The following is a 22,822-nucleotide window of genomic DNA, read 5'->3' on the forward strand; positions in this document are numbered from 1 at the left end:
ATGACTTAGCTCGTTCGTCGAAACAGATGTAGCATATGCCAAGAAATGTGATTTTAAAAAAACATTAAGAAGATATATTAACACCCTCCCCTGAATAAATAAGGTTGTTCGGTCCCTACAACCACGTGATTAAAATATATTGGTAAGTAAATGCTCCATGTCTTCTACCGCCCTGATGTACTCCAAGACTGATACGAGAGTCACTTATTTGGTTTCGTTGCAGATTCTGAAACAGATACATAAAGGTGTCTCCTTTGGGCAGATAGCGATAACGATAACGTGCGATGTCTGACTGGTGGCTTCATACATACATCACAAGCCAATTTCATTACGTTGCAAATCGATATTTTGACATACAATTAAAACCCGAGCGCGCTGCACAGTATGGCCTTTTACAGACTTATGCTTCAAAATAATGATTGCTAGTCGTCAAACGTAAATTTCAGTCAAAGAAAAATTAATGACACTGTAAAACTGACTGATAAATTGTCTCGTAACAACTGCACAATGACAATCGTTCGGATCATGCAAGGAACTGTTTGTTATTGCTTTCATTTGGATAGTTGGCTCAAATATTATTATATTGACATAGCTCTGTCATAAATTAGAACAACTAGTGTTCTTTCAATAATAAAATAAGCACTTGCCTTTCTGGAAAAGCAAAACTGTTTTGAAATTTAACAATGAAATTCAACCTCTGATTCAGGCCTCTTCTTGGGTAATGAATATTTTACTTCAAACCGATTCTCTCTTGTAAAATGTTCTGCCTCGCGGCGGAAAATTATTTCTAAATATTTATTGGGACGGTTTATACATGGATTGGAACTTGAATTTAATATTCTATCCTTTCGAATTTAGACCATGAATTTTCGGAAATCAAATCCAGCTCGGAGGATTTTAGTTGTGTCACGACTAAGTTTTAACTGATGTGCCCATGAGGCTTTATAAGCTAATAATAACAGTGATGGCAAAGCAAGCCCAAAACGGCAGAGATCACCAGAAACCACGACGGACACACAAAGAGTTTGTAAGTTTTGTTAATTTTACGTGTAGAACATTCACATATCGGAATATTTATCGTTGTAAATCGACCATGTTTCGCAGTTTCCTATACCATTTCTTATATAACGGGTTCAAATCGTCAGCGGTTCCTCGCATAATCTAACACCACCTATCACAGCGCGTGACTCTTTCATGAATAAATACATACGTATCCGATAGTTAATCGTTCGTTTTTCTAAGGACATGAACTTGGGACGTATGCTTAAACTCCCTTATTTCAAGCGCGACCTCGAGAAACTTCGTCTCAGCACCCCGGGGTTGTAAGATTGTTTGTAAACGCGTACAATTTTCCGACCTCTGCTTGGCGGGTTACCTCGCTTACCTGAAGTCCCTCACCTCCATGTAAACAGGCCCTAATTCTTTACTCGCAGATTTTTCTTGGTAAAAAATTTACTCTGATTTTATTAAAAACAAAAATCGTACGTGACGCACGCAGCCTTGATCTCCCGTAATTCGTTTCGTTTTAATTCCTATGACAGCTTTAAACTAACGAAAAGTGAAAAAGTATGTTTTTGGGTTCCCTCTTTTCGTAGTTTACTGTAACTGATTAAGAATGAAAACATGCTGTGTGGGAACCCAAAACGTGTTTCTCATGAATAAAATTAAGTGATTTAGTCTTAAAAATCTAGATCATTTCTTTCTCATGGTGAAAGAAGGCAAGGAGAAAATTGCCAAAACCAACCCAGTGAACAAAGAAAAATGAATGTTTCCTAGGTGGTAATAAAAAACACTTTACTTTTTTTAAACTAAGATGCTGATGATAAATGCCGTAATCAAGAAAAATACCCTGTAGAATGTACATGTTTGTACATATAAAACAAGAAAGGGTATTATCTACTTACATTACCCACCCTCATGTCTACTGTGGATGTCGACTCTGCGTTTCATTAAAAGTTATGTTTTTTCTAATGAGCTGTAAGTGATTCATACCGCGTAGATTCGAGCTTTTCATTCCCAGAATTTTTAAGTTGTTTATCTCAAAAGAGGAGTGGGCGTGGAGAACAGACAGCACAAGACCTTCCCAAGCTTTTCTCCAAGCTAACCCACTCTTTAGCCTTCCTTCGTTTTCATCACCGTCAAGACTGTTAAGTTCACAAACACTAATTTTAATTAACGGAATCTCTTAATTACTGATTCGGCTGTAACTCGTGATTTATTGCAAGAAAGCCTCATTCTTGACCCCCTTTTGATACTGAGACGACGGATTTTGAGTTAAGCGTCGTCTTGGTTTGACGAGAAATATTTAGTAACTTAATTTAGGATTAGATGAAATTTACTCAAAAGATGAGAGGAAAGGTAATGTTCCTGTACGTTTATCAAACACTTATATGGTTTACGTAACGTACTCTACTCGATATAACACTTTTCATATGCAATTTTAAGTTTTCTGTTTAAGTTTCGTGCTCTGCATATTGAACGAACGGAAGGTTAAATGCAGCCATTTTAACGCCGTGTAGCCATTCTGGCGTCTGTTATATATATATACACTGGAAAAAAAAAAAAAAAAAAAGAAGTAATTCTGCAAAACTAATTAAACCTGACTTCCATTTATCAATGTGACTTCGACTTTAACCGGAAGATTTTTAAGGGATGAAGACGATTTTACCTTCAAAATGACCATACAATGCATTCTTTGGTTTAAGTTATTTTAACGTTTCAATCGAGTCTTTGGTTTAAGTTATTTTAACGTTTCAATCGAGTCCTTGACGATCTCATTTTTGTCGAACTCTTGTATATTATTTTAATGCCCTATAACATTTCTTAAATTTCTCAAAACACCTGCAAAAATGATTCACATTTTGGTGAAAGTCTTTCGCCGAAAGTTAGCGTAAATTTGCAATTCTTTACGAAAATATTGTACAGCTCTCCTTTTCTGCGTTAGGCGTTCACAATTTCATGACTTCAAAAGAATTGAAATGTAGTTTTGGTAAAGAATTTTACACTTCTGTTATTGTAGTCCCCCAGGAGGTTGAAAGTGAGTCAGCTAACAAGAACTCCTTGAAGAAATTATAAGACGAAATGCCAAGACAAATGAAAAGACGAAAATTGGTGGATCGATGTAGAATAAAAACTTACCAAATCGTTTAAAGTTTTTTTTTCCTTTTTTCTCTTAGCGAAGATGAACGTGAAAATTTTTAAATCTAGAAGTCAAAATTGAGAAAACATTGTATCCAAAACAAATACTCACATTAGCTATTTTTTCCTCCCGCTTTCAACCTTCCTTAGATTTTGCACACCAGAAGTTAGAGTTAGTTGTAAAGATAAGCCGTACCTTTTCTTTTGATACTCCGTGTCCCATGAATTTGAGTTTTTGGCTTTTCACTGAATCAAGCTTTCAGGATCACAACAATTTTGCATATATCTGTTGAAACATCTAGAATTGCAATTAACACCTGCGCTAGTTTGGCTATTGTGAGTGGTCAGATAAGACTCTGCTAGATAACTCACAATAAACAACAAACAAAGGCGGATAATTTAAGTAATGTGTGCATCAAGAGTGTCATGAAGCAAACGTTTAAACTCTACGAATCAAAAACTTAATGAAACAGTACATTTCCGTACGTGCTTCTCTGCCATCTTAACTAATGTACAAAGATCAACAATCGGACATATAAAACGAACTTTACGTAACTAGCTACACTGCAAAAGACTAACATGATAACTTTACCTGACAGGTTTGAATAAAAAACAAAAAACATGAAATGAACCAATGTGACAGGAACTAGTTGTAATATTGCGCAAGATAAATTTAAAAGGAATTAAAATGGTTCCTTAATATAACGTTCGATAATATCAAAATTTCAAGAACTAAGGGATAGTTTTCCTGTTGTCTTCATTACGGAAAAACGTTGATAAATTTGCAATTTTCTTTTTTCGCACGAACTCCCGGAACCATTATAAGAATATCGATGTTGCATGCTATTCAGTCAAAAAAAAAATTGAAAGGAATATTATAGACTTAACGTTGGGAATGAACTGAAGAGAGCAAACACTGCATACATCAAAACCCTACCATAAAATAAACAAAGAAAGAAAAGTTTTCTTTGTAGGGGAGAAATGCATCATGTGCATTTCAACTCGCAATCGTTGGTCATAAAGAAGGGACGAGCCTTAGGGGCATGCTGCGAGAAAGAAAGAAAATTAATTTTGAGTCAGATTTTGCGTTGAATCACTCGCCTAAAAGGAAGAAAAAGTGAAATAGAGGCAAACAGCACTTGTGTTCAAGAGTAATAAACAAGACTAACCCTTGCATTTAACAGTCTTTTTAATATTTTCATTATTAGGCAATGCCGTTGTTTCTTCCTGTTTTGCTCAAAAAAAATATGTGTTTTGTTTCAGTCTTTTAATTGGAATCTTATAGTGCTTTACCCTCATCACTCTCTATCATAGATGTCTCAATCTCGACTTAGACCTCCGTAATAAAGCAATGTTTGGAATAGCCTCGTGCTGTAACAAATTATAATAAAGAGGAGTTTGTTGGGGCCTTAGTGCAGTATAATATTCAATTCTGAGCAATGCGAGGGTAAGCCTGGCAATTTCAATCCTCTCCTATAAGGCAAAATAAAATTGTATTTATATCCATCGCGTACTGGGCAAGTGGTCACTCAGTCTACCAAGTCAGGAAATCATGTTAAAAACAATCGACATAAACTACAATATTATTTATGTCTACTTGGATAATTTTTGTGGAAAAATAGAATTCATTTACTCGTCTTTCTGTTTGGTTACAGATAACACGCAGAAGGCGTGAGAAAGTGGTGAGATACAAAAAAAGAGCTGACGGTCCGCAGGCGAATGGGCAACTAATATCATCAACTCTTTAACTCCCAGAAGTGATCAACATGAAACTTCTCCCTACAATCTCCTTGCATCATCGATCCAGCAAACAGCTAATGAGAATATTCAAACTTATCAGGTAGAAATTGATGTCTTGATCTAGCATCAAATTCTCATGACTAAATTACAAGGAAACGTGTTGCAGCTAGAGGGGAGAACTACCAATCAGATCTTGGGAGTTAAAGGTTAAGGACAGGTCATCACGGGGGGGGGGGGGGAGGGGAAGATGGGGGTTTGAAGGAATTTGGAGGAATTTGGTTTTGTTACGACAAAATTTTCCTTATCTTCCCATAGGCTCTGTAATATTCGTATTTCGCCCCCCCCCCCCCGTCCGTTCCCTCTGAAAGCATGTGACCCCCCTCCCTCAAAGAAAAATTCCTACCCCCTCTTCCAAGGTGATAAATAAATAATGCCTGCTCCGTAACGTCTTTACCTTATTAGGGTGTTTCTTGTAAGTTAAGATGTGGAACTGGAATTTATCATATTTGTTTGATATTGCTGTTATATATAGGGAGGGCAGTCCCGAAAAGGACTCTTATCCGTACCAATGATTGACACTGTGACGTTATCAGATAAAAAACTTTACATGATAAGCTGAATTTGCAGGCTTTACATGATAAGCTGAATTTGCAAGCTTTACATGATAAGCTGAATTTGCAAGCTTTACATGATAAGCTGAATTTGCAAGCTTTACATGATAAGCTGAATTTGCAAACTTTACATGATAAGCTGAATTTGCAAACTTTACATGATAAGCTGAATTTGCAAACTTTACATGATAAGCTGAATTTGCAAGCTTTATGATTGTTCCTTACTTATGATCTACCGGAGGACAGACGCATCGATGACGTCACTGACCATTAACAACATTTTGCTTTTTTATCATATGAAACCAATAAAATCAATGTTACCGTGTGGCAGTTCAGTAATATATCACAGATGGTGTCAAAACGTGGTAAAAACGTCACCGCTTTTTTGTTCTTACCACGTTCGGGCGTTATCTGTGATCTATTACTGCAAAGACGCAATGCAACATGAAATCTACAACAAGAGTTCTGATTTTGACGTGAACTATGCTGCTGTCTCCCTTATATCAGAAGTAAAAACCAATCAAAATTCAGGTATGACTAACAAATAAATTCCAGGTCGCCGTGCTTCTGTCCAATAACAGATGACTGATGACGTCAACACGTAGCAAGAATAAAAAAAATGGCACACAAGGTGCAGCCCAGTGCGACACTCACGTCTTACTACATTGTGATATCATCTGTGATCTACTACTGAACAGACGCACGGCAACATAGCATCTATCTGTTGAATGCAATCTCTTAGTAAAGTAAAAATTGCCTTCTGTCATTCGAGTCATTCTTTCTTCATTATTCATTCATTTATTTCGATCTTCAACCAACTGCTGGGTAACAAAAACTCGTGGGCGATTCAGACCATAATCTAAGTTTATACGGGGAACGGAAATGGTGAGTGATAACAGCGCTTACTTACTTGGCTCGATTCCCAGACCTAACGTCACAAGTCGGTTGATTTTGTTATTGGCTCTCGCCCTTGCTCCAAGGGTTTTTTCCTGGCCCCGAGGGTTTCCCTCCCTCCGAAAAGACCAAAATTCCAAATTCCAATTCAACCTGAAAAGCAGTGTACAAGAAGAGCCACCTTGTGGAGATTCCACCGCTAAATTCTCATTATCAACATTGGTCAGTTAGTATTATTACAATGTGCGATGAGCGTCCTGCATACTGCTAGAACCCACAATATCGAAAACATTCTTGACTGCAGAGCACAGGCCAAATCACCTTAAGTGATAGCTGTTGAACGAGAACCACCACCGATACCACTGAATGCTTCTCAGCTACTGATGGAGTAGACTGAAAGCAGCAGTCTTTACAACTACTTATTGCAGCTACCCGCTCCGAAAACGAGAGCTTTTATCTTATACATGTATATGAAAGGCCTGTGACTTATTTGTTACTTTTTTTAAATTTACCTTGCCATATGCAAATGAGTTTCCAAGCTAGGGCTAAGATCTTTAAAACCCTCACAGAGGCACGTAAAATCTCGTGGAGTATTCGAGTCCATGGGTTCACATATAGGAGCCATGAATTATCAGCAGCAACAAAATCAATCTAAAAGTACTACATTGAAATATATTTATACAAGACGGAGAAATTTCTTTTAAAAATTACGGCTGTTTTTTCGGGATCCAGTACTGAAATTTAGAAGCTATATGCCACTACCGGATTTTAGAATTTAATTCAAATTCCTCTCAGGCAGAGAAACTTATTTACCATTTTTAACTCTAGCGTAATAACCATTGTAAAGAAAAATTTAGGGGTCATTCCAGCGTTAAAATGTTTCGTGAATTTTGATTAAGTAAGCAGGTATCGATTTTGAAATGCCTCGTCCCTGCGTGTTCCCGCCGCCATCTGCTTCATTTGATGACATTGTACTGATATGGTAAGGAGAAGCAATCTTTTAATCTTACTTAGCTTAATTAAAAGAAGGTAAAGTTGGCTTTCGAGGTTAGTGGCCTGTCAGTGTTGAGTAAGCTCAATTCAATTCAAGGTCGTAGCGTGACACGACTGCCTTATTATCTTACTCTCGTCTAATGAGATACGATTGCTAGTCTTCTGATTCATAACAGGTTACCCTCATGCATTTCATGACATAATTCACCGGTCGCTATGGTTGAGCTAGATGCTCTACGAGAGTAATGTGTCTTGCCTAAAAGTACAACGAAATTACGCAGCCAGAATTCGAATCCTAAATTCTCGACCGAGAGTCCTTGGTAAGGAGCCTCTCCCAAGTATGCGTCCTTATAAAGCCGCGAAGTCGGGGGGCTGTTTTTAAACCTCTGCAGATTATTATTCAAACTTTTGGGTCATCTATAATTAAACAACTCGCTTCACTCCGACAGAAGGCTTGCCAGTGACAAATTATTTAAGAGTGCGTACCTTACTTTTTATCGTCGAAATAATGAAAGTTTTATCGAAAATAAACTAGTCATTGCGACGATTGAACAAAATACTGGGGAACAAATGCCACGATTAGGAATACTTCTTGCGTTAAGTCAAATCCAAACACTTAATTCGGTTTGTAACAGCTGCTAGAAGTCTCGCTGTGCAACGCCTTTTAATTTCGAATTACTCAAAAAGAAATATGTTCATGTGATACAGTAAAGTTTACCATAGATGCTGTACTTTAGGTGAGTTTGAAACCAGAAATTAACGCGGTGAAAGATTTTTCATCTATCTTCGCGCTTCAAATTTTAACTTGCTTAACCTACATGTAAATCAAGAACGATTAAGTCCTTTTATGCTTTGCGAAGCGAACCATTAAAACCAACATGGAAATCGCAAAGCGCAAGCGCATTGAGGCTTTAGCGAAAGGTGCAAATGGACCACAAAAAAGATGCGGCAGATTTAACGAAAGAACCTCAGATATTTTTTATGAGTCTGAATCTAAATATCTTACTGATTGCTAAATGGGAAATTAAAAGATGAACAAAAGACTCGCTTATCTTGTGTGTTCCTAATTAGATCCTTCGAGTTCTTTTCAAGAGCTCTAGTGTGTAGCGGCCAATTACAACGAACCATTTACCTCAAAACCAAAAACAAATCCCAAACTGACAGGTGTTTCGCTAACCGAGGAAGAAAATAGAGCGTTTTCGAAATTTAAGACTTCATTTTAGCACAAATAAACCTCAAAGAAACGAGGGCGTTAAAAATCCTTGTGTTTGTCCAGTAAAATACGGTTTAAATAGGACTGCTTTTTGAGACAAAATTTGTGGAATGTGCGTTGCAGCGATTGCGCGAGGGAAGACATCTGCGAGAAGTTCTATTTGAAAGGGTAAGTAAACTAACTCAAGTATAGAATTATTGTTATGCGTAGGCGAGCACCTTCATTCGGTATTAACTTTCGTTATGTTCGCTTTTAAGAATTTGATTCATTTCATCTTTGAATGCATCGTAAGAAAAATTCGAGCTCTAATTCTTTCGAAAAATATAACTAAACGTTTAGAGTCATTTTTAAATTTCCGCGGCGTGATTTTACAACAAAGGTTGATACTTAAATTGAAGTAAAATTTTCATTTGAAAAATTTCGATCGAAATTTTTTTGAAGCTTCTGCTATACATCAGTCTCTTTTGCAGTCCGATGCCAACCTAATCAATGCTAGGGTTTTTTTGGCATGTTTTTAAAATGGTGTTAATCAATAGTATTTAGTTTACAAATGATAAGAATTTCCTCGCTTGTCGACGCCAGACATGCCATGAAATACAGACGAATTTAGGTGTCCTTTAATGCACAGGGTTTTAACTAAGCAAACTATCTTAGAAACAATCTCTGCATTGTTAAAAATGTTTTTAGAAAGTACACAATCTTTCTTTATTTGCTCGGAACTCAAATATTTGAAAATCAGAGTACTTATGTAATTGAAAACTCACCCTGAGATATTCCGGCCTCAACAATAATTTCGCATAATCACAATAATAATTTGTACAAGAATCATAGTAGGATCTTAACATGAATGGTTGTTGCCAATGATTATTTCAGTTAACTCGGTGGCGAATTGAAAGATTCTGAGAGATTTTCCTCTTGTGATTGAAATCGGTTACAACATGCTGATCAGCCTCCGCTGTGTTTTCTGTCGACTTGGAAATAATTTCCCAAGACATGAAAAACCATGGTGAAAGGTGACATAAAAATAAACAACATGGCTTGAATAACGTTCGATTTATGAATGGCGTCGTGTTAAAGTTATGAATTTACCTTTCACAACGGTTGAACGGAGTCCAAAATTTCAATCTTTACAATCTTAATTGATGGCGGCATTCGTCTGAAATTAGTCTCCAATTCCGACTTAACACGGCAAATCAGTAGATTGAATGCAAACCTTAGCCTACTTTGCTGGATATATTCTCCGTGAAAACCTTTTGTCAGCGAAGTCTCATTTTTCAATTAAAAAGATGCAACGCAGTTTCCGGTTCTGAAAATTATTTGTGCGCATTGTCGCATATTGTTGGTGAATCTTTTGGGATTCAAACCTAGATTTACTTAAATAAGTTAACAAAGGAATTGTTCGCTTGTGGGAAATGGCTGTGAAACTAAATAAAATGCTGAACGGATTTAATTGCAGTTAAAGAATTTTAGTATCAAGGCGTCAGTTATTTTAATATGAGGCTTTCACGAGTAAAAGAGACAATTTAAAGGTGATGGAAAAAAACTGAGGTAATTAAGTTCAATTTTGTCTTGCTAAAATTTTTAACATTTGCCTTTATCATACTTCATGCTGAAGAAGCTTTTTTAATATTTAGATTTTTACAAATATTTCAATTAAATGTAAGTTCATTTGTATGTTGCCTATATTCACACCATTTTACAGTCATTTTTTAAAGAAAGTTTTATATTGGCAGTAGGCAATCGCTGCAAACACACGTGCCAAGCACGTGGACTTGCGGCTCAAACGGTTTTTTTTTCATCGGCTAAAGGGCAAATTACTTTGTAGCTACGTTAGTGTATGATGGTAGCCTTTTTCAGTCGCAAACAACAGATGAAATTTAGCCAGCAATGCACACAAAATTACTCAATCTAGAACCAGCATCTCCTCAGCAGGATGGAAGCCATTGGTTCAGTTCCACACCATTCAAAGAGATCTTTATCTGAGATGTCATTAGGCCAGAGGGTGCGTAGGATACGCCGAGGGCTCTTGATGTCAAGTGTGGAGAGTTTTGATAAATCCCTAAGAGAAGACAATAGGAAAATTACGGAAAAGCAATGAAATCTCGACGACGGGCTTTTTTACCCATATAACTGCCTGCTGATGAAAGTTTTGAAAACTTCCAATTGCCGTAATGAACAATTGTTGAACAAAGTTGGGCAAATCATAAATTTCTGAGTTAAATGCATAATTTTGCCGTTCGACCCTCGAGTTTGTTTTTCACGATTACTTTAGGGAAAATCGCCGACCGACAGCTGCAGAGAAGCGATCTGTTTCTTAGAGGAAAGATCAGACAATGAAATACATGCATGAGCATAATATTACTAATATTAGCATTAAAACACCTTTGAAGGACAGAGGTGAAGGCATGAGTAGACCAATGTTTGTAAACAGTTATCGGTAGGTCACGTGGTGGGGACACGGCTATTAATGCAAAAAATACATCGAGTAATAACTGTAAAATATATTTTTATATAACCGACGGTATGCCACCGATAACCAACTTTTGTAGACCATACCAGATGTAATGAAAAAACCTACGGATGAAGCCCTTGTACTGCTATTCATAGCGTGCTCAGGAGTTTTATAAACATAAATGAAAAATTAAGAGTAATGATGGATAGTTCTCCTCTTTTATCACTGCGATTTTGAAGGTCCTGAAAGAAGAAGCTGGCCACTGTTCCAAGCCAATCCCATCGGAGCTCAATTTAGTATAACGTTTTGTATCCATTATTCCGGTGTTCAATATCACATTCAGCATCCCATTTAATATTCCTTTCATTCAGTGGAGCAAATTCTCAGGCACTCACGGCGACAGTTTATCGAGAATCTTATTTCCCTAGTGTAAAATGGAGAATCCTCCCTGTCATTACAGTTCCTCATTCGCATGTTGTTTTTATTAAAAACAACAGCAGCAAAGGCATAATTTCAGGCATGCAAGGTCCTGCCCTGTTATAAAATCTAATGCTCCTTTCAAGATTTTACTTTTAGCTGCAAAGTTGCCGCAAGTTGGCCGCGTCTCAGTTCCTTATCCTTGTGTTACGATATAGAAAAAAAAGTGCGCTAATTTTTGCCTCATTGCATGTCTACTGACATCACCTCTGACCTCGGGCACCTTTCCTTTCAAGAATGGATGTTTTTTTGCCAGAACCTTCTACAACTGATCAAAACAATTCAGAATTAGAAAGAAGACAGGTTTGCCCGGAGAATAAGCCACTCACTATTATTTAGCGACTTATTAAAACTCATAAAGCACCAGTTCATACAACTTTAATGACAAGGGATTGGGATTTTTTTATTATCAACATAGGCCCATTTATGGTAATCAAAACTTTACTTCCATAAAAAACATCAATAAAGTTTCATTATAGGGAAATGATAATGAACATTTCAAGGAAAACGACGAAGCGACAAACCGGTATCGTTCATAGCTAAGGGATTTGGTAGAATTAGCGATTTTAACTAACTGTGAAATGTTTTCAACTAGATGGGAAAGGGATTACTTTTGTTTTGCTAAAATTTCTCCTCACAACGTAAGCTCTGATTAATGCAGATGTTGTTACCATCTCGTTTGTTTGAATTAACAGCGTGTTCAGACGAAATTAAATAGCTCGCAAATCCCTGATAATAAGAAAAGCCGTTGAAATGAAGGAACGAACTTTGCTCTAAACTAAAACTGGTCCAAATAGAACCTTTTATAATGTAACCGCTAAACCTGAAAAACTACTCGTACGTGATGCACGAAGCTCGATTACAAATTTACATATAATGAGATTAGGAAATACATCAGAAATTATTGTGCATTAAACACAGGGTGCCTACTGATTAATAACTGCACCTGACAGAAGACTGCTGACTGAGTGAGTTTTCAGTCGAAGCCATTCTGTACTTTGATGGCTGTTTTCGACATTATGATTTGTTGTATTTTAAAGCCTTTCGTTCGTTCGCAGGTCTACGTCAACACTTGAAAGATGCCGAGTGCTTTAGGCAGTAGTCGAAAAACGCAGTAAGTAATTTTCTGATTTCAAACGAAATTGTGGGTTGCGTGTCAAATAAGTGGGTGTGAAATTTCACCTTGTTTAATGCACGCCGCCGTTCAAAATGTAAAATTTTAAATAATAGTGATTGTGTTAAATTTTATTTAAGTTGTAATTGGTCTTAAATGCTTACGCTACCGAATTTATTTTAGCCCTTTTTAAAATATCATATTTTTTAACTTCTCATGCTTGTATCGCATTCGCTTGGTAGTTCAACTTGATTGTAGCATATTTTGGAGAAGAAAAACCGATGATTGCTCGCGCATTAGCTACATACTCGGAGGCTATAAGATATGCTCTATCAATGGGTCTTTTAAATGTGAATTTTTTAGAAGTCGTTGATGTTGAGCGGTCGATTTAGAACAAAGACATGCGTCGTTTAAAAATAATATTGTATTTGCTTTGCTCTTCAAAATGTCTTCACCTTTCAACTGATAGAATAAAGTTATCAAATAATTTTCATAACATTATTTTTGTTATATACATTTTTAGACACAATACGATTTATAGAAATCAGGTTGCGGTGCAGGTCTTTACCATAAAAATACCACATACAGCATGTGTCAATATTCAAAACCCAGTATTACAAGTCGGAGCTCTTGAAAACCATAACATAGAAATGATAGGCGGCAGACAAATATATCAAACATTCATCGCTTTTGCCAATATCCCCGGGCGTTCTGACATTTAGGAGCTAACTGCGGAGGAAGGAAACATTGATGGAAACCTGCTTGGTAAGAGATTTTGCTATCTCAAAGTTATCGGTTATCAAAAAGTGGTGGTCTTTTATATAGGGTTTGATTTTAAAGCTTTCGTTTGTGTTCTTGAAATTGCATGACGCCTCGTTGAGACATTTTTAATTTGATATATCGAGTTTAATAAATCATATTTTCAGTAAAACATTCGGTTGTTTACGATATTCATGAAGGTTATTCTATTGTAGCCTGGTAACATCAAAATACAAGGTTATACTCAATATGCAGACATTTCGTTCAAAAGGACGCCGAAAAATATCGTAAAAGGTTTTGAGGGAAAAAATTCTGATTTCTTGGACAAAAGCCACATTTGAAAGAAACCCCATCGCGGCTCATGTATTGCCCCATGTAAGACAGGCTCGAGAAGGTTACAAATTTGATTCCCAACGCTGAAAAATTAATGTCGAAGAGTTGAGAACCAACTTTGCATAACAATAACGCCTGGCGAAATTCCCGTTCGTCGACTTAAAGTAGATTTCAGGGTGATAGTTCACAAAGATCGCATTTAAGGCTGTCGGTATTTATCTAGCTTTTGTAGAAAGCATCTGCACTTTACCTGAGACACCGCCGAGGTGATTTTCAAATCTGGATTGTTTGCTTTTTAGCCAACCTCCAGTGGAGTGACAAACTTATTAAAACTTATGCTTACCCATAATTCAAAAATCACGTTTCATCTTCGCCGCCAAAGAAAATTACCATTTTTATTTTTCTCAAATTTTGAATTTCACTCATAAGGGTTTTTATCAGTTCAAATATGGGAGCATGTCTAATAACGTTTTTAATAATCAAGACTCTGAGTTATGAGATCTTTATGTAGTTTAAAAGCGCGCCCAGAACGGAGTAATTACTGTATTTTAGTTATTCTGATTGCGACAGATGCTTCTTTGCCAATTGTTTAAGCTTTATCTTCTTTATATCTTCAGTTACGTTTTCAGAGGTTAGGATATATCGATGTTCGTGCGCAAATCAATTTTCTTCGCGCCGTCCCAATAATTGTGGTGCTCAAAATGTATCGACAATTGTCATACCGTATAGACATACTCTGTGCTGAAAAAAGCGATTAATTCCAAGTTAAGAAAAGCAATGCCTTATAAATATTTAAAGATTTACTATACCCCTTGGCAACTACGAAAAGGGAAAGTTACTCATTTTTTGGACTGTACCAAGGTGTTGCGAAAGTCACTTACAAAATGTAAGTATAGAGCTCAATCTCGTCTATTTTAATCTGCACAAAAGATGGCGAAATATAACTGTTACTTTCCTTTTTAAGGATAGGCGTAGATAACAATTGATAAGAGTTTTGAACAAGATTAGTGGTCTCGATCAATTCATCGCCAAATGAGGGCAATCGACGAAATGTTTTTTTCTTCGAAGATTCCAGCACGAGCTCTCTTTTTTGTACAAGCAGAAGGGATACATACACTTTCATTGCAAATCGATTTGTTTTCTGTGGATTGTTAAATTTCATTTTTTTTATGCATATTTCTCCATTTCCTTCGAAATAATTTTCAGTTCTACTTCTTTACTAGGAAAGATCTCGCCACCTCTACCATTTTCTGCGTGAACTAGTTTTCAACTTTTTGTTGCAAAAACTAAGTATCGTGTTAAAACCACCTTTCAATTTTTTTGTCTTTCAATTTAATTCTTAGTGCGAAATAATTATTTTTCCCAACGGACATTTTATCATTTTTGGCAAGAAATTAGGTAAAACGTCCAATTGACGAGATCTTATCATAAACGTATGGTTCAAAAGTGGAGTGGTATTTCCATTTCTATAACTGCCATTTTCAAACACATTGTTTATCTTACTTAGGTCAGCGGATGATATCCGGCGCGCCTTGAGTGGTAGACTGAGCACTACAACAAACCTTGGAGGAATGACGAATAAGGGAGTCTCCCCCGGGATGGAACTACTTATCCCAAGCTCCACGCTGGAGAGAGCACCGTCTTCAACTGGGGGACTAAGTTCCAAGAGCTCAAGAGAAGTGTTAACCAATTCACTGCGAAAATTGACCAATCAGATAACAGAATTCAAGAGAAGCTTTACTCAGGAGCAACATCATTGCAATCATCGTCACGGGAGAACGCCGGAAGATAGAGACGGATGGAAAAATAGGACTGAGTTCATCTTGATGTTGATTGGTTATACGGTCGGACTTGGGAATGTTTGGAGGTTTCCTTACTTATGCCAAAAGAATGGTGGAGGTGAGACATTTTATCTAAAAAAAAATCAATATTTTCCAAGAGTCTAGGTCTAGAATTTGTTTCATACGATCGATTTTTTTCTCATACCTTGTGACCTCTAGGTCTTGAATTGGCGTAGAAAATATCTTTTAGTTGTCAAATATGCAACCCAACTGGTAGACCTATGATTTTAGTCAAGTCAGTGTAAATACAGATTTAATGCAAAAAAAATCTAAGATTGAAGAGGTCGCGGACGTTCAAATTGTAAGGAGATAAACTGATTGAAGAAGTATTCATAGAAACTGTTTTATCTTCTAATTTGTAAAAGTATTCATTAGAGACAATCAAAAGTCACGATGATGGTTTTCTAAAGAATAAAGTCGCGTCCACCAGAGACTGAAAGGTTTCACGATGAAAATGGGGTACGCTGTCTTTTATCAGAGTTTTGAGAATTGAATTTGTGATCTAATTTTTTAGTAATACTTTGGTAATCATGTTTTAGTCCGTTATAGTGTTATGCTTTTAATTTTATCATAACCTGAAGAAGCAGTTTTTGCGTCCATCGTTATCTATATTTTTTCATTTTTCCTCAGCGTCTTTCCTTATTCCATATGGAATCATGCTTGCCTTAGAGGGCATACCATTGTATTACTTGGAACTCTGCATTGGTCAGCGGATGCGGAAAGGCTCGATAGGAGTATGGAACGAAATCTCGCCCTACCTTGGGGGACTAGGGCTGGCCTCTATAGTAGTATGCTTTTTAGTATCACTCTATTACAATGTCATCATTGCATGGTGCGTTTTTTACTTCTTCAAGTCGTTTCAAAATCCTTTACCTTGGACATCATGTCCACTCGAACCAGTGACTGTCGGTAATGTCACGACGATGGAGCCTGTGCACGAGTGTAAAATAACCTCACCAACTGAGTATTTTTGGTATCGAACTACATTGGGAATGTCTTCAAGCATTGAGGAAGGCGGCGGTATGAATTGGAAGCTTTGCGCATGTCTAGTTGGAATTTGGTTGGTGATTTGGCTATGTATGATGAAGGGAATCAAAATTACTGGAAAGGTAAATAGAGCCTTAGTTAATTTCAATGTCGAATATAATGTTGCAATGAAATCAAGATTTCTATACAATGCAGCGCACTGATAGGCATAGCTGGAGAGGATATTCTTGTAATCTAACGGGATATCGTATTGGTGCAAAGTGTTTAGGTTAAAATTGCGATTTTAGAACTGACGATGTGTTTCACAAAAATTGAGTTCGAGGCATCTTTGGGATGTGCGTAATACTTGATTTAATGAGAAGACTAACAAACTTACCTAAATGATTTCTTGATTCAACTCCTCGTCAGATAAGGAATTCACTTTTCAGTAATAACGTTAGACTTGAGATCGCAATGACGTCTCTTCAGTTCCTCCAAGATCAAGGATTTCCAACCCAGTATGTTTCTCTTTTGTCTTTATTGCAGATTGTATACATGACTGCCACCTTGCCCCTGATCCTGTTGATAATATTTTTCTTCCGCGGAGTTCATCTCAAGGGATATCAAGAAGGATTAGCCTTACTTTTTATTCCGGAGGTTAGCAAATCTGTCGAAGGGCTAACGCTCGAAATGTCAGCTTTGAAACTCTTTACGATGGCCAATTTACGTTATCAACTCAGTTGAACCAGTCAGTCAGAGTCACCCAGTCTGTCGGTCAGTCAGTCCACCAGTTAATCAGTCAGTTACATCAGTAGGTAACTAGAAAAAAGTCCGTCCATAAAAAAACCAAACTCTTAGTCAGTACATCACTTAGCCAATTGATCAATCTGCAAAGGGCTCACGCTCGAAACGTCAGCTTAGAAACTCTTTACAGTGACCAATTTCCATCATCAACTCAATTGATAAATCCAAATTATCTTGTAACACGCCACATCAATGCAGCACCACCTTTTTTTTTTAGAAAGTAATCCCCTTCCTTTAGTCAGTGTATTATAGTCAAATAATTAGTGAGTCAGTCAGTAAGGTAAATGGCATATTACTTAAACACTAGTCTGAGGTTTCTTCTGCATTTTTTCACTAGTTTGACCGGCTAAAAGATCCTCTGGTATGGTTGGATGCCGCAGTACAGATCTTTTACTCGCTGGGTGTGGCTTATGGATCCTTGATAGCCTTTTCCAGTTACATGCCGATCAAGAACGATTCGACAAGAGACGCAATCACAGTTTGCCTTATCAACTGTGCAACGTCCATTTACGCCAGTGTTGTTGTCTTTTGCTTTATTGGTTTTCAGGTATTTTTAGCGATTTTTAATATTTAGTTTCGCGGTATTGGTGCATATTTTTATTACCCTTTACGCTCATGCATCAGTATGCATATTCTCCATACTGTTCTCGATACATTTCCTAAGGTGCTAAGCAGGTGAATTTGTTCAACAATCAAGGCTTGTTTAGCTGGTGATCATTTTCTTTCTTCTCGTGGCCTTAATGTTTGACTAAGGCCAGGGTGATACAGCAAGAGGAAAGTAGATGCCAGTCACTCTCTTCCCTGTTGGAAAGGAGACATTGCGCCAATAAAATGTTTTACTGACCAATAAACACAATGACTCTTACGAGAGGAGCGCGAACCCGCCTTTGCCACGACGACGAGCCGACCATCTCTGAAGGGCACAATTTGAATATTACAGGAGCTTTTCAGCCCTATTTTACTCTGTTCCTTTGTTAAATCTTACTCTTCTAGCAGATAAGCATCTCTGTTCTCATTACCTGTTTGTTTGCTGATATAACAAAAATGTAAGGAAAAATCACATTCCCATCACTATTGAGAATTGAGGTTTCATCAAGTCTGTACTATATTTTTCAGGCTGAAGACAGAATGGAGCATTGTCTAGAAGATCAAGCTAAACAGGCTATGCGCCTGTTGAATGGTACAGGTGTCAGCGGTGCGGAAACGCTGGACCAAGCAACATACAACGAACGTCTTCAAAGAGCCTCGATTTTCTTCAATGAAACGCTTATTACGTGCGTCAAATCAAAGTTTTTAACGGTTAGTTGTTGACCAAAGAAAGCGTATGCCTTATTTTCATCTTACAAGGACAGTTTTAACTGTATTCACGGTATGGCACATTCCCCGACGGGTGGGCAGTGGAGGTACACCTTAAATAGGCCATACATGTTCAACGTTTACTTGTAAATACATGAAAGTGTTTATATTTCCCTATTTCGAAATTTCTCCCTATTGTATTTCGCTTATTGCTTTTAAAATTCACCACGAGCCTTGCGCTTAAACCTCATCCAATATATATTCATCCAATATCTATTGTTATACAGGATATAGAGCTACCATTCTTGTGGAATTGGAGCAAGTTTTTCAAGTCCCTACATAGACACTTGAAAAACCTGGCCTCCACTAGTTTCGCCAAACTAGAATCACCTACGGTCCAATATGGGCCCCATGCTTACGTTACCACTGCTTGGCCTAAATTTTCTCGATAGTCTTATTCTGGGTGTCTATTATTAACCTATTTTGTGGGAGCTTGATAATAGCGTGGTCTTTCGGTTGCGATTTACGCTATTCCGATTAAAAGATTCTATTTTACTTTTTTAGATCCCATCTGGCCAAGGATTAGCCTTTATAGTATTCACAGATGCGATCAACAAGATGCCTTTCGCGCAACTCTGGGCGGTCATGTTCTTCCTCATGCTGATTACGGTTGGACTTGATACGGAGTTTGGAATGTTAGAAGGCGTGGTCACACCTGTGGTTGATATGAAATTATTTCCGAAACTGAAGAAGGAATATATATCAGGTAAATTAAGCGATCGAACAAGCATAGAAGATAAATTGCGATCTCTGTTTCGATTTCTATTCGTATTTGCATTTGTTCATACACAAGACAGGATGAGGTGGGAGAAGTTGATTCGTGAAAAATTTTTGAAACTGTTTCGCACCACGCTGTGAAGATATTTAGTCCACTGCACTAGTCTTGACTTCTCTCGTTAAGTTTCCGTCTGGTAAGAGTATCAGCCGAAAGAGTTGGGTTTTGCCCTCGGGCGAAAGTGTCACTTGATTTCTAGTAGGATTATGTATTTTTTTCCTTTTTTTACCTAAAGGAATTCTTTGTCTGGTGTCCTGTCTGATGGGTCTGCCTTTGGTTCAGTATTCAGGAGAGTACTGGGTTCAACTTATCGTCGCTTATTGTTCTGGTATTCCTTTACTGATTATCGCCTTAGTGGAATGCATCGCTATTTGCTACATCTACGGTATTGACAGGTAAAGCAGAAAAATGTTCTTGCTTTAGCAAGTATCAATCTACCAGTCATTTACTTTGAGACGTTAAGTCTAATGACTGAATGCTTGTTCGTAATATAAACAGGATTTATAATGGTAATTGGACTGAGTGGAGTCCGAATGGAGTTTTTGACCAATCGGAATTCCGCTTCGCGGTCATCGATTTTTTTTTATCACTCTTATGATTACGGACCAAAATGGACGACATGACGTCCTGCTTCCAATTGATCATAACCATTACAATTTCCGAGAAGAACAAAACAATTTATTGGGAAAAATATATCCGCTAGAGATATTTTCTAAACCAATAAAATACCCCAAATTTTGAAATTCCCCAGTTCTGTTGCGCAATTGGTTGTTGCTATGGAAATTGTTATCGATTCTGTGTTTGGTGGACTTGGTATGATTGGCTGCTTCAACTGTCTGATTACAGGTATCTGATTACAGCCTGACTGTCCGATCACACTATCCGAACTGAGGAATTTTTTTACTTTATACGTTGTCTCTAGATTTTGTGATGACATAAAGTACATGACGAATAAACCTCCACGTTTTATTTGGAAATGGTGTTGGAAAATCATCTCTCCGGTCACCATTTTCCTTGTGCTTTCCATGAGCATCAAGAGCATGTCGGAGACTACACCGCAGTACTCAGTCTGGGACGCCAGTAAGGTACTAGTCTTACCTTATAAACTTAGTTATTTCCAACGTTACAAGCCCTATTATCAAAGGAATGAAACATATCTTAAAGCATACTTGGATTATTTTTCGTATGACCCTCACCAAAGTAATGACAAATGCCCGTCAGACCCACAAGGGGTCACAGATCTCAAAGCGAAAGTAAGTACACGGCCTTAAAAGATCGCGAAAGACCTTGGTCACAATAGTTAGTTTTGATCTTACACCTGATGGGTTTAGGAAGTGATGTGAGTTTTCTACACTGTCACTGATGATCTTTTCATTCAAATTTCTAAAGTTTGAAACTTCATTATGCTGAAGTGTTTTTTTTTTTTCTTTTTTATTTGTTTTTTTTTTTTTTTTTTGTAGGGTAAAGTTGTTTGGACTACGTATCCTCCATGGACGAAATTCCTGGCCATAATGATCACTCTCGTGTCAATAATATTTATCCCTGGAGTGGCATTGTTACGCTACTTCCGAGTTATCGGAATGGGAACACCCGAGCTTCCCACGGTGATACTGGACGCTGATGTTGACACTGACCTGAATTCTTCGGAATTGCAACCACTTCACAACGGCAAGCCAACGAAGAACAAGAAAAGGAGAAAGCTCAGTCGCGCCAGAAGAAAGTTCATGCTTGAAGAGAAAGAAACAGAAAGAACGGAAGGGAACAAAAATGGTCCTTTAAACAGAGTTATCACTGCTAATGGTCAGACATATCAGCTTGTGAACCAGCACAACGGCGCGGCTATGTTTATCTAGCATTATGTTCAGAATACTTATAGCATGCACTTTAACTTAACACGAGACGATTTTCGGCCTCTGGGCTACTTTAGAAACGCCAGTTAACGTATTTATACTTTTATTTCTACGTTAAAGGGTTTCTAATGGTCAATGTCGGGCATAGCCAGTGAATGAATAACCCTGACAGAGACGTATTCCTCGAGAACACGGGTATGTCCTTCCCTTGCTGTGGGGCAAGGTGGAATTCCAGAGTATCACTCTTTCTGTCTCGTAGTTCAATACTGGAACATTTATATTGTAACAGCCAGAATTTTCGAAATGAAATATACCGTAAATTTCAGTGAAATAGTTTTTATGAAATTTGCTGAAATTAATTCAGAATGCTGATCACTTTTGCAGTAGGAACTCTGTATAGTATGTCCGCAGACACAATTCACCCTGGAAAAAAATCTAAGGAAAATCACCCAAAGTAGTGAACTGGAGCACCAGATTTTTCTTTGATTAGTGGAGCATACAAGCAACGCCATGTTGACTGGTTAGGTTTTGTAACAGTCGTTTACAAATTATTACTTGAAATCCTGGCTTCGGCTAAGAGTATAAACCATAATAATAGTTTCGCATATTTAATCATTTTTATTCAATATGGCTCACTGTATGGGTTATTTACACCAATTTTGAACTTAGTAATATGGTGTTTTGTATTTATTTGTCTCATTTCCAAATGTTCAGTTTTCTAACTCCTAGCTTTGAAGGAAGTGGGGTTTTAGATCGACTTAGGGGCTTTCAGTTGACAATCAAGAAGCTGGAATCAAAGCTGGAGTCAGAAACTGGAACTCCAATCAGTCATGAATATCATAATTACAGTAATTGACAATCGTAAATTTCACTCGTTGAGCAATAAACGCAGGCGTTTTTAACAAACGAGTAAATAAACAATAGCTTTTAAATTTGCTAGTTACAACTGTTAATCGTCATCAATAGATCCCTCTTCTCTCTCAGCAACATCGCGTGACAGTAGAGACTGTCTTCTCCTGGCATGTTATTTCAACGCTCAACTACTGTGCAAGGTCAACTCCCTTTTAGACACAACCAAGCATCATGGGAACACTTTCTTAGTGTCAACCTTTGGGATTACTCACCTTTTTTGAGAGTCGAAATAATCTGATCAAACTAATCTAAAACAGAATCTAAGTACAGTAAAATACAATTCAAGCTGCGGCGCTGGACCGTTTTACAAACTTCGGGTGTCAATTTCGACGACGTTACTGCTATTCAAGTTTCTTACACAGTTCCTTTTGTCTACAAAATTCACCTATCACTTTTGAGGAAACAAACAACAATTCCCACTTAATTCAATTGTGGTGATCACTCAGAGTTGAGGACCAGAGCAAGTTAAGATCACAAAGAAGATAAACGGAATTCATCGCTCGTTCCCCGTAACAGGATTGGTTAGTTAAGCGTAAGTGACCGCGGTAACAGAAGTCATTTTTTTTCTTTCTACGGAATAAACTTGATCGCAAC

At 37.4% G+C, this 22,822-nt stretch overlaps 2 protein-coding genes and 1 long non-coding RNA gene across 6 annotated transcripts in view; 1 reads left to right on the forward strand and 2 right to left on the reverse strand.

Moving 5' to 3' along the window:
- The window catches only part of LOC113668876 (polycystin family receptor for egg jelly), a 32,642-nt gene extending 29,191 nt beyond the window's left edge, over positions 1 to 3,451 (reverse strand). Inside the window, exon 1 of the mRNA XM_089199037.1 lies at positions 3,335 to 3,451. The gene's annotated coding sequence lies outside the window, so the exon portion shown is untranslated. The remainder of the gene's footprint in view (positions 1 to 3,334) is intronic.
- Positions 3,452 to 8,518: 5,067 nt separating this feature from the next.
- LOC113668888 (sodium- and chloride-dependent transporter XTRP3) lies at positions 8,519 to 22,259 on the forward strand. Of its 4 annotated transcripts, none has more exons than XM_027184860.2 (11): positions 8,519 to 8,757; positions 12,577 to 12,632; positions 15,232 to 15,623; positions 16,196 to 16,674; positions 17,078 to 17,188; positions 17,673 to 17,882; positions 18,452 to 18,634; positions 19,196 to 19,397; positions 19,702 to 19,861; positions 20,389 to 20,551; positions 20,927 to 22,259. In XM_027184860.2, exons 2-11 carry the CDS (start codon positions 12,598 to 12,600, stop codon positions 21,317 to 21,319), a joined length of 2,328 nt encoding a protein of 775 aa, XP_027040661.2. In that variant the 5' UTR covers positions 8,519 to 8,757; positions 12,577 to 12,597; the 3' UTR covers positions 21,320 to 22,259. The 4 variants fall into 4 exon arrangements, with proteins under 4 accessions (XP_027040661.2, XP_027040663.2, XP_027040662.2 ...); XM_027184862.2 differs by lacking the exon at positions 8,519 to 8,757 and adding an exon at positions 11,963 to 12,044; XM_027184861.2 differs by lacking the exon at positions 8,519 to 8,757 and adding an exon at positions 12,426 to 12,486.
- Positions 10,021 to 14,080, reverse strand: LOC149048254 (uncharacterized). Its single transcript, XR_016184640.1, has 2 exons — positions 13,975 to 14,080; positions 10,021 to 10,648 (listed from the first exon to the last, which is right to left on the reverse strand). It is a non-coding gene; the product is annotated as an uncharacterized LOC149048254 (long non-coding RNA).
- Positions 22,260 to 22,822: the final 563 nt, after the last annotated feature.

Source organism: Pocillopora damicornis, chromosome 3, assembly GCF_964200805.1.
Source record: "Pocillopora damicornis chromosome 3, jaPocDami1.2, whole genome shotgun sequence".
Lineage (NCBI taxonomy): Eukaryota > Metazoa > Cnidaria > Anthozoa > Scleractinia > Pocilloporidae > Pocillopora > Pocillopora damicornis.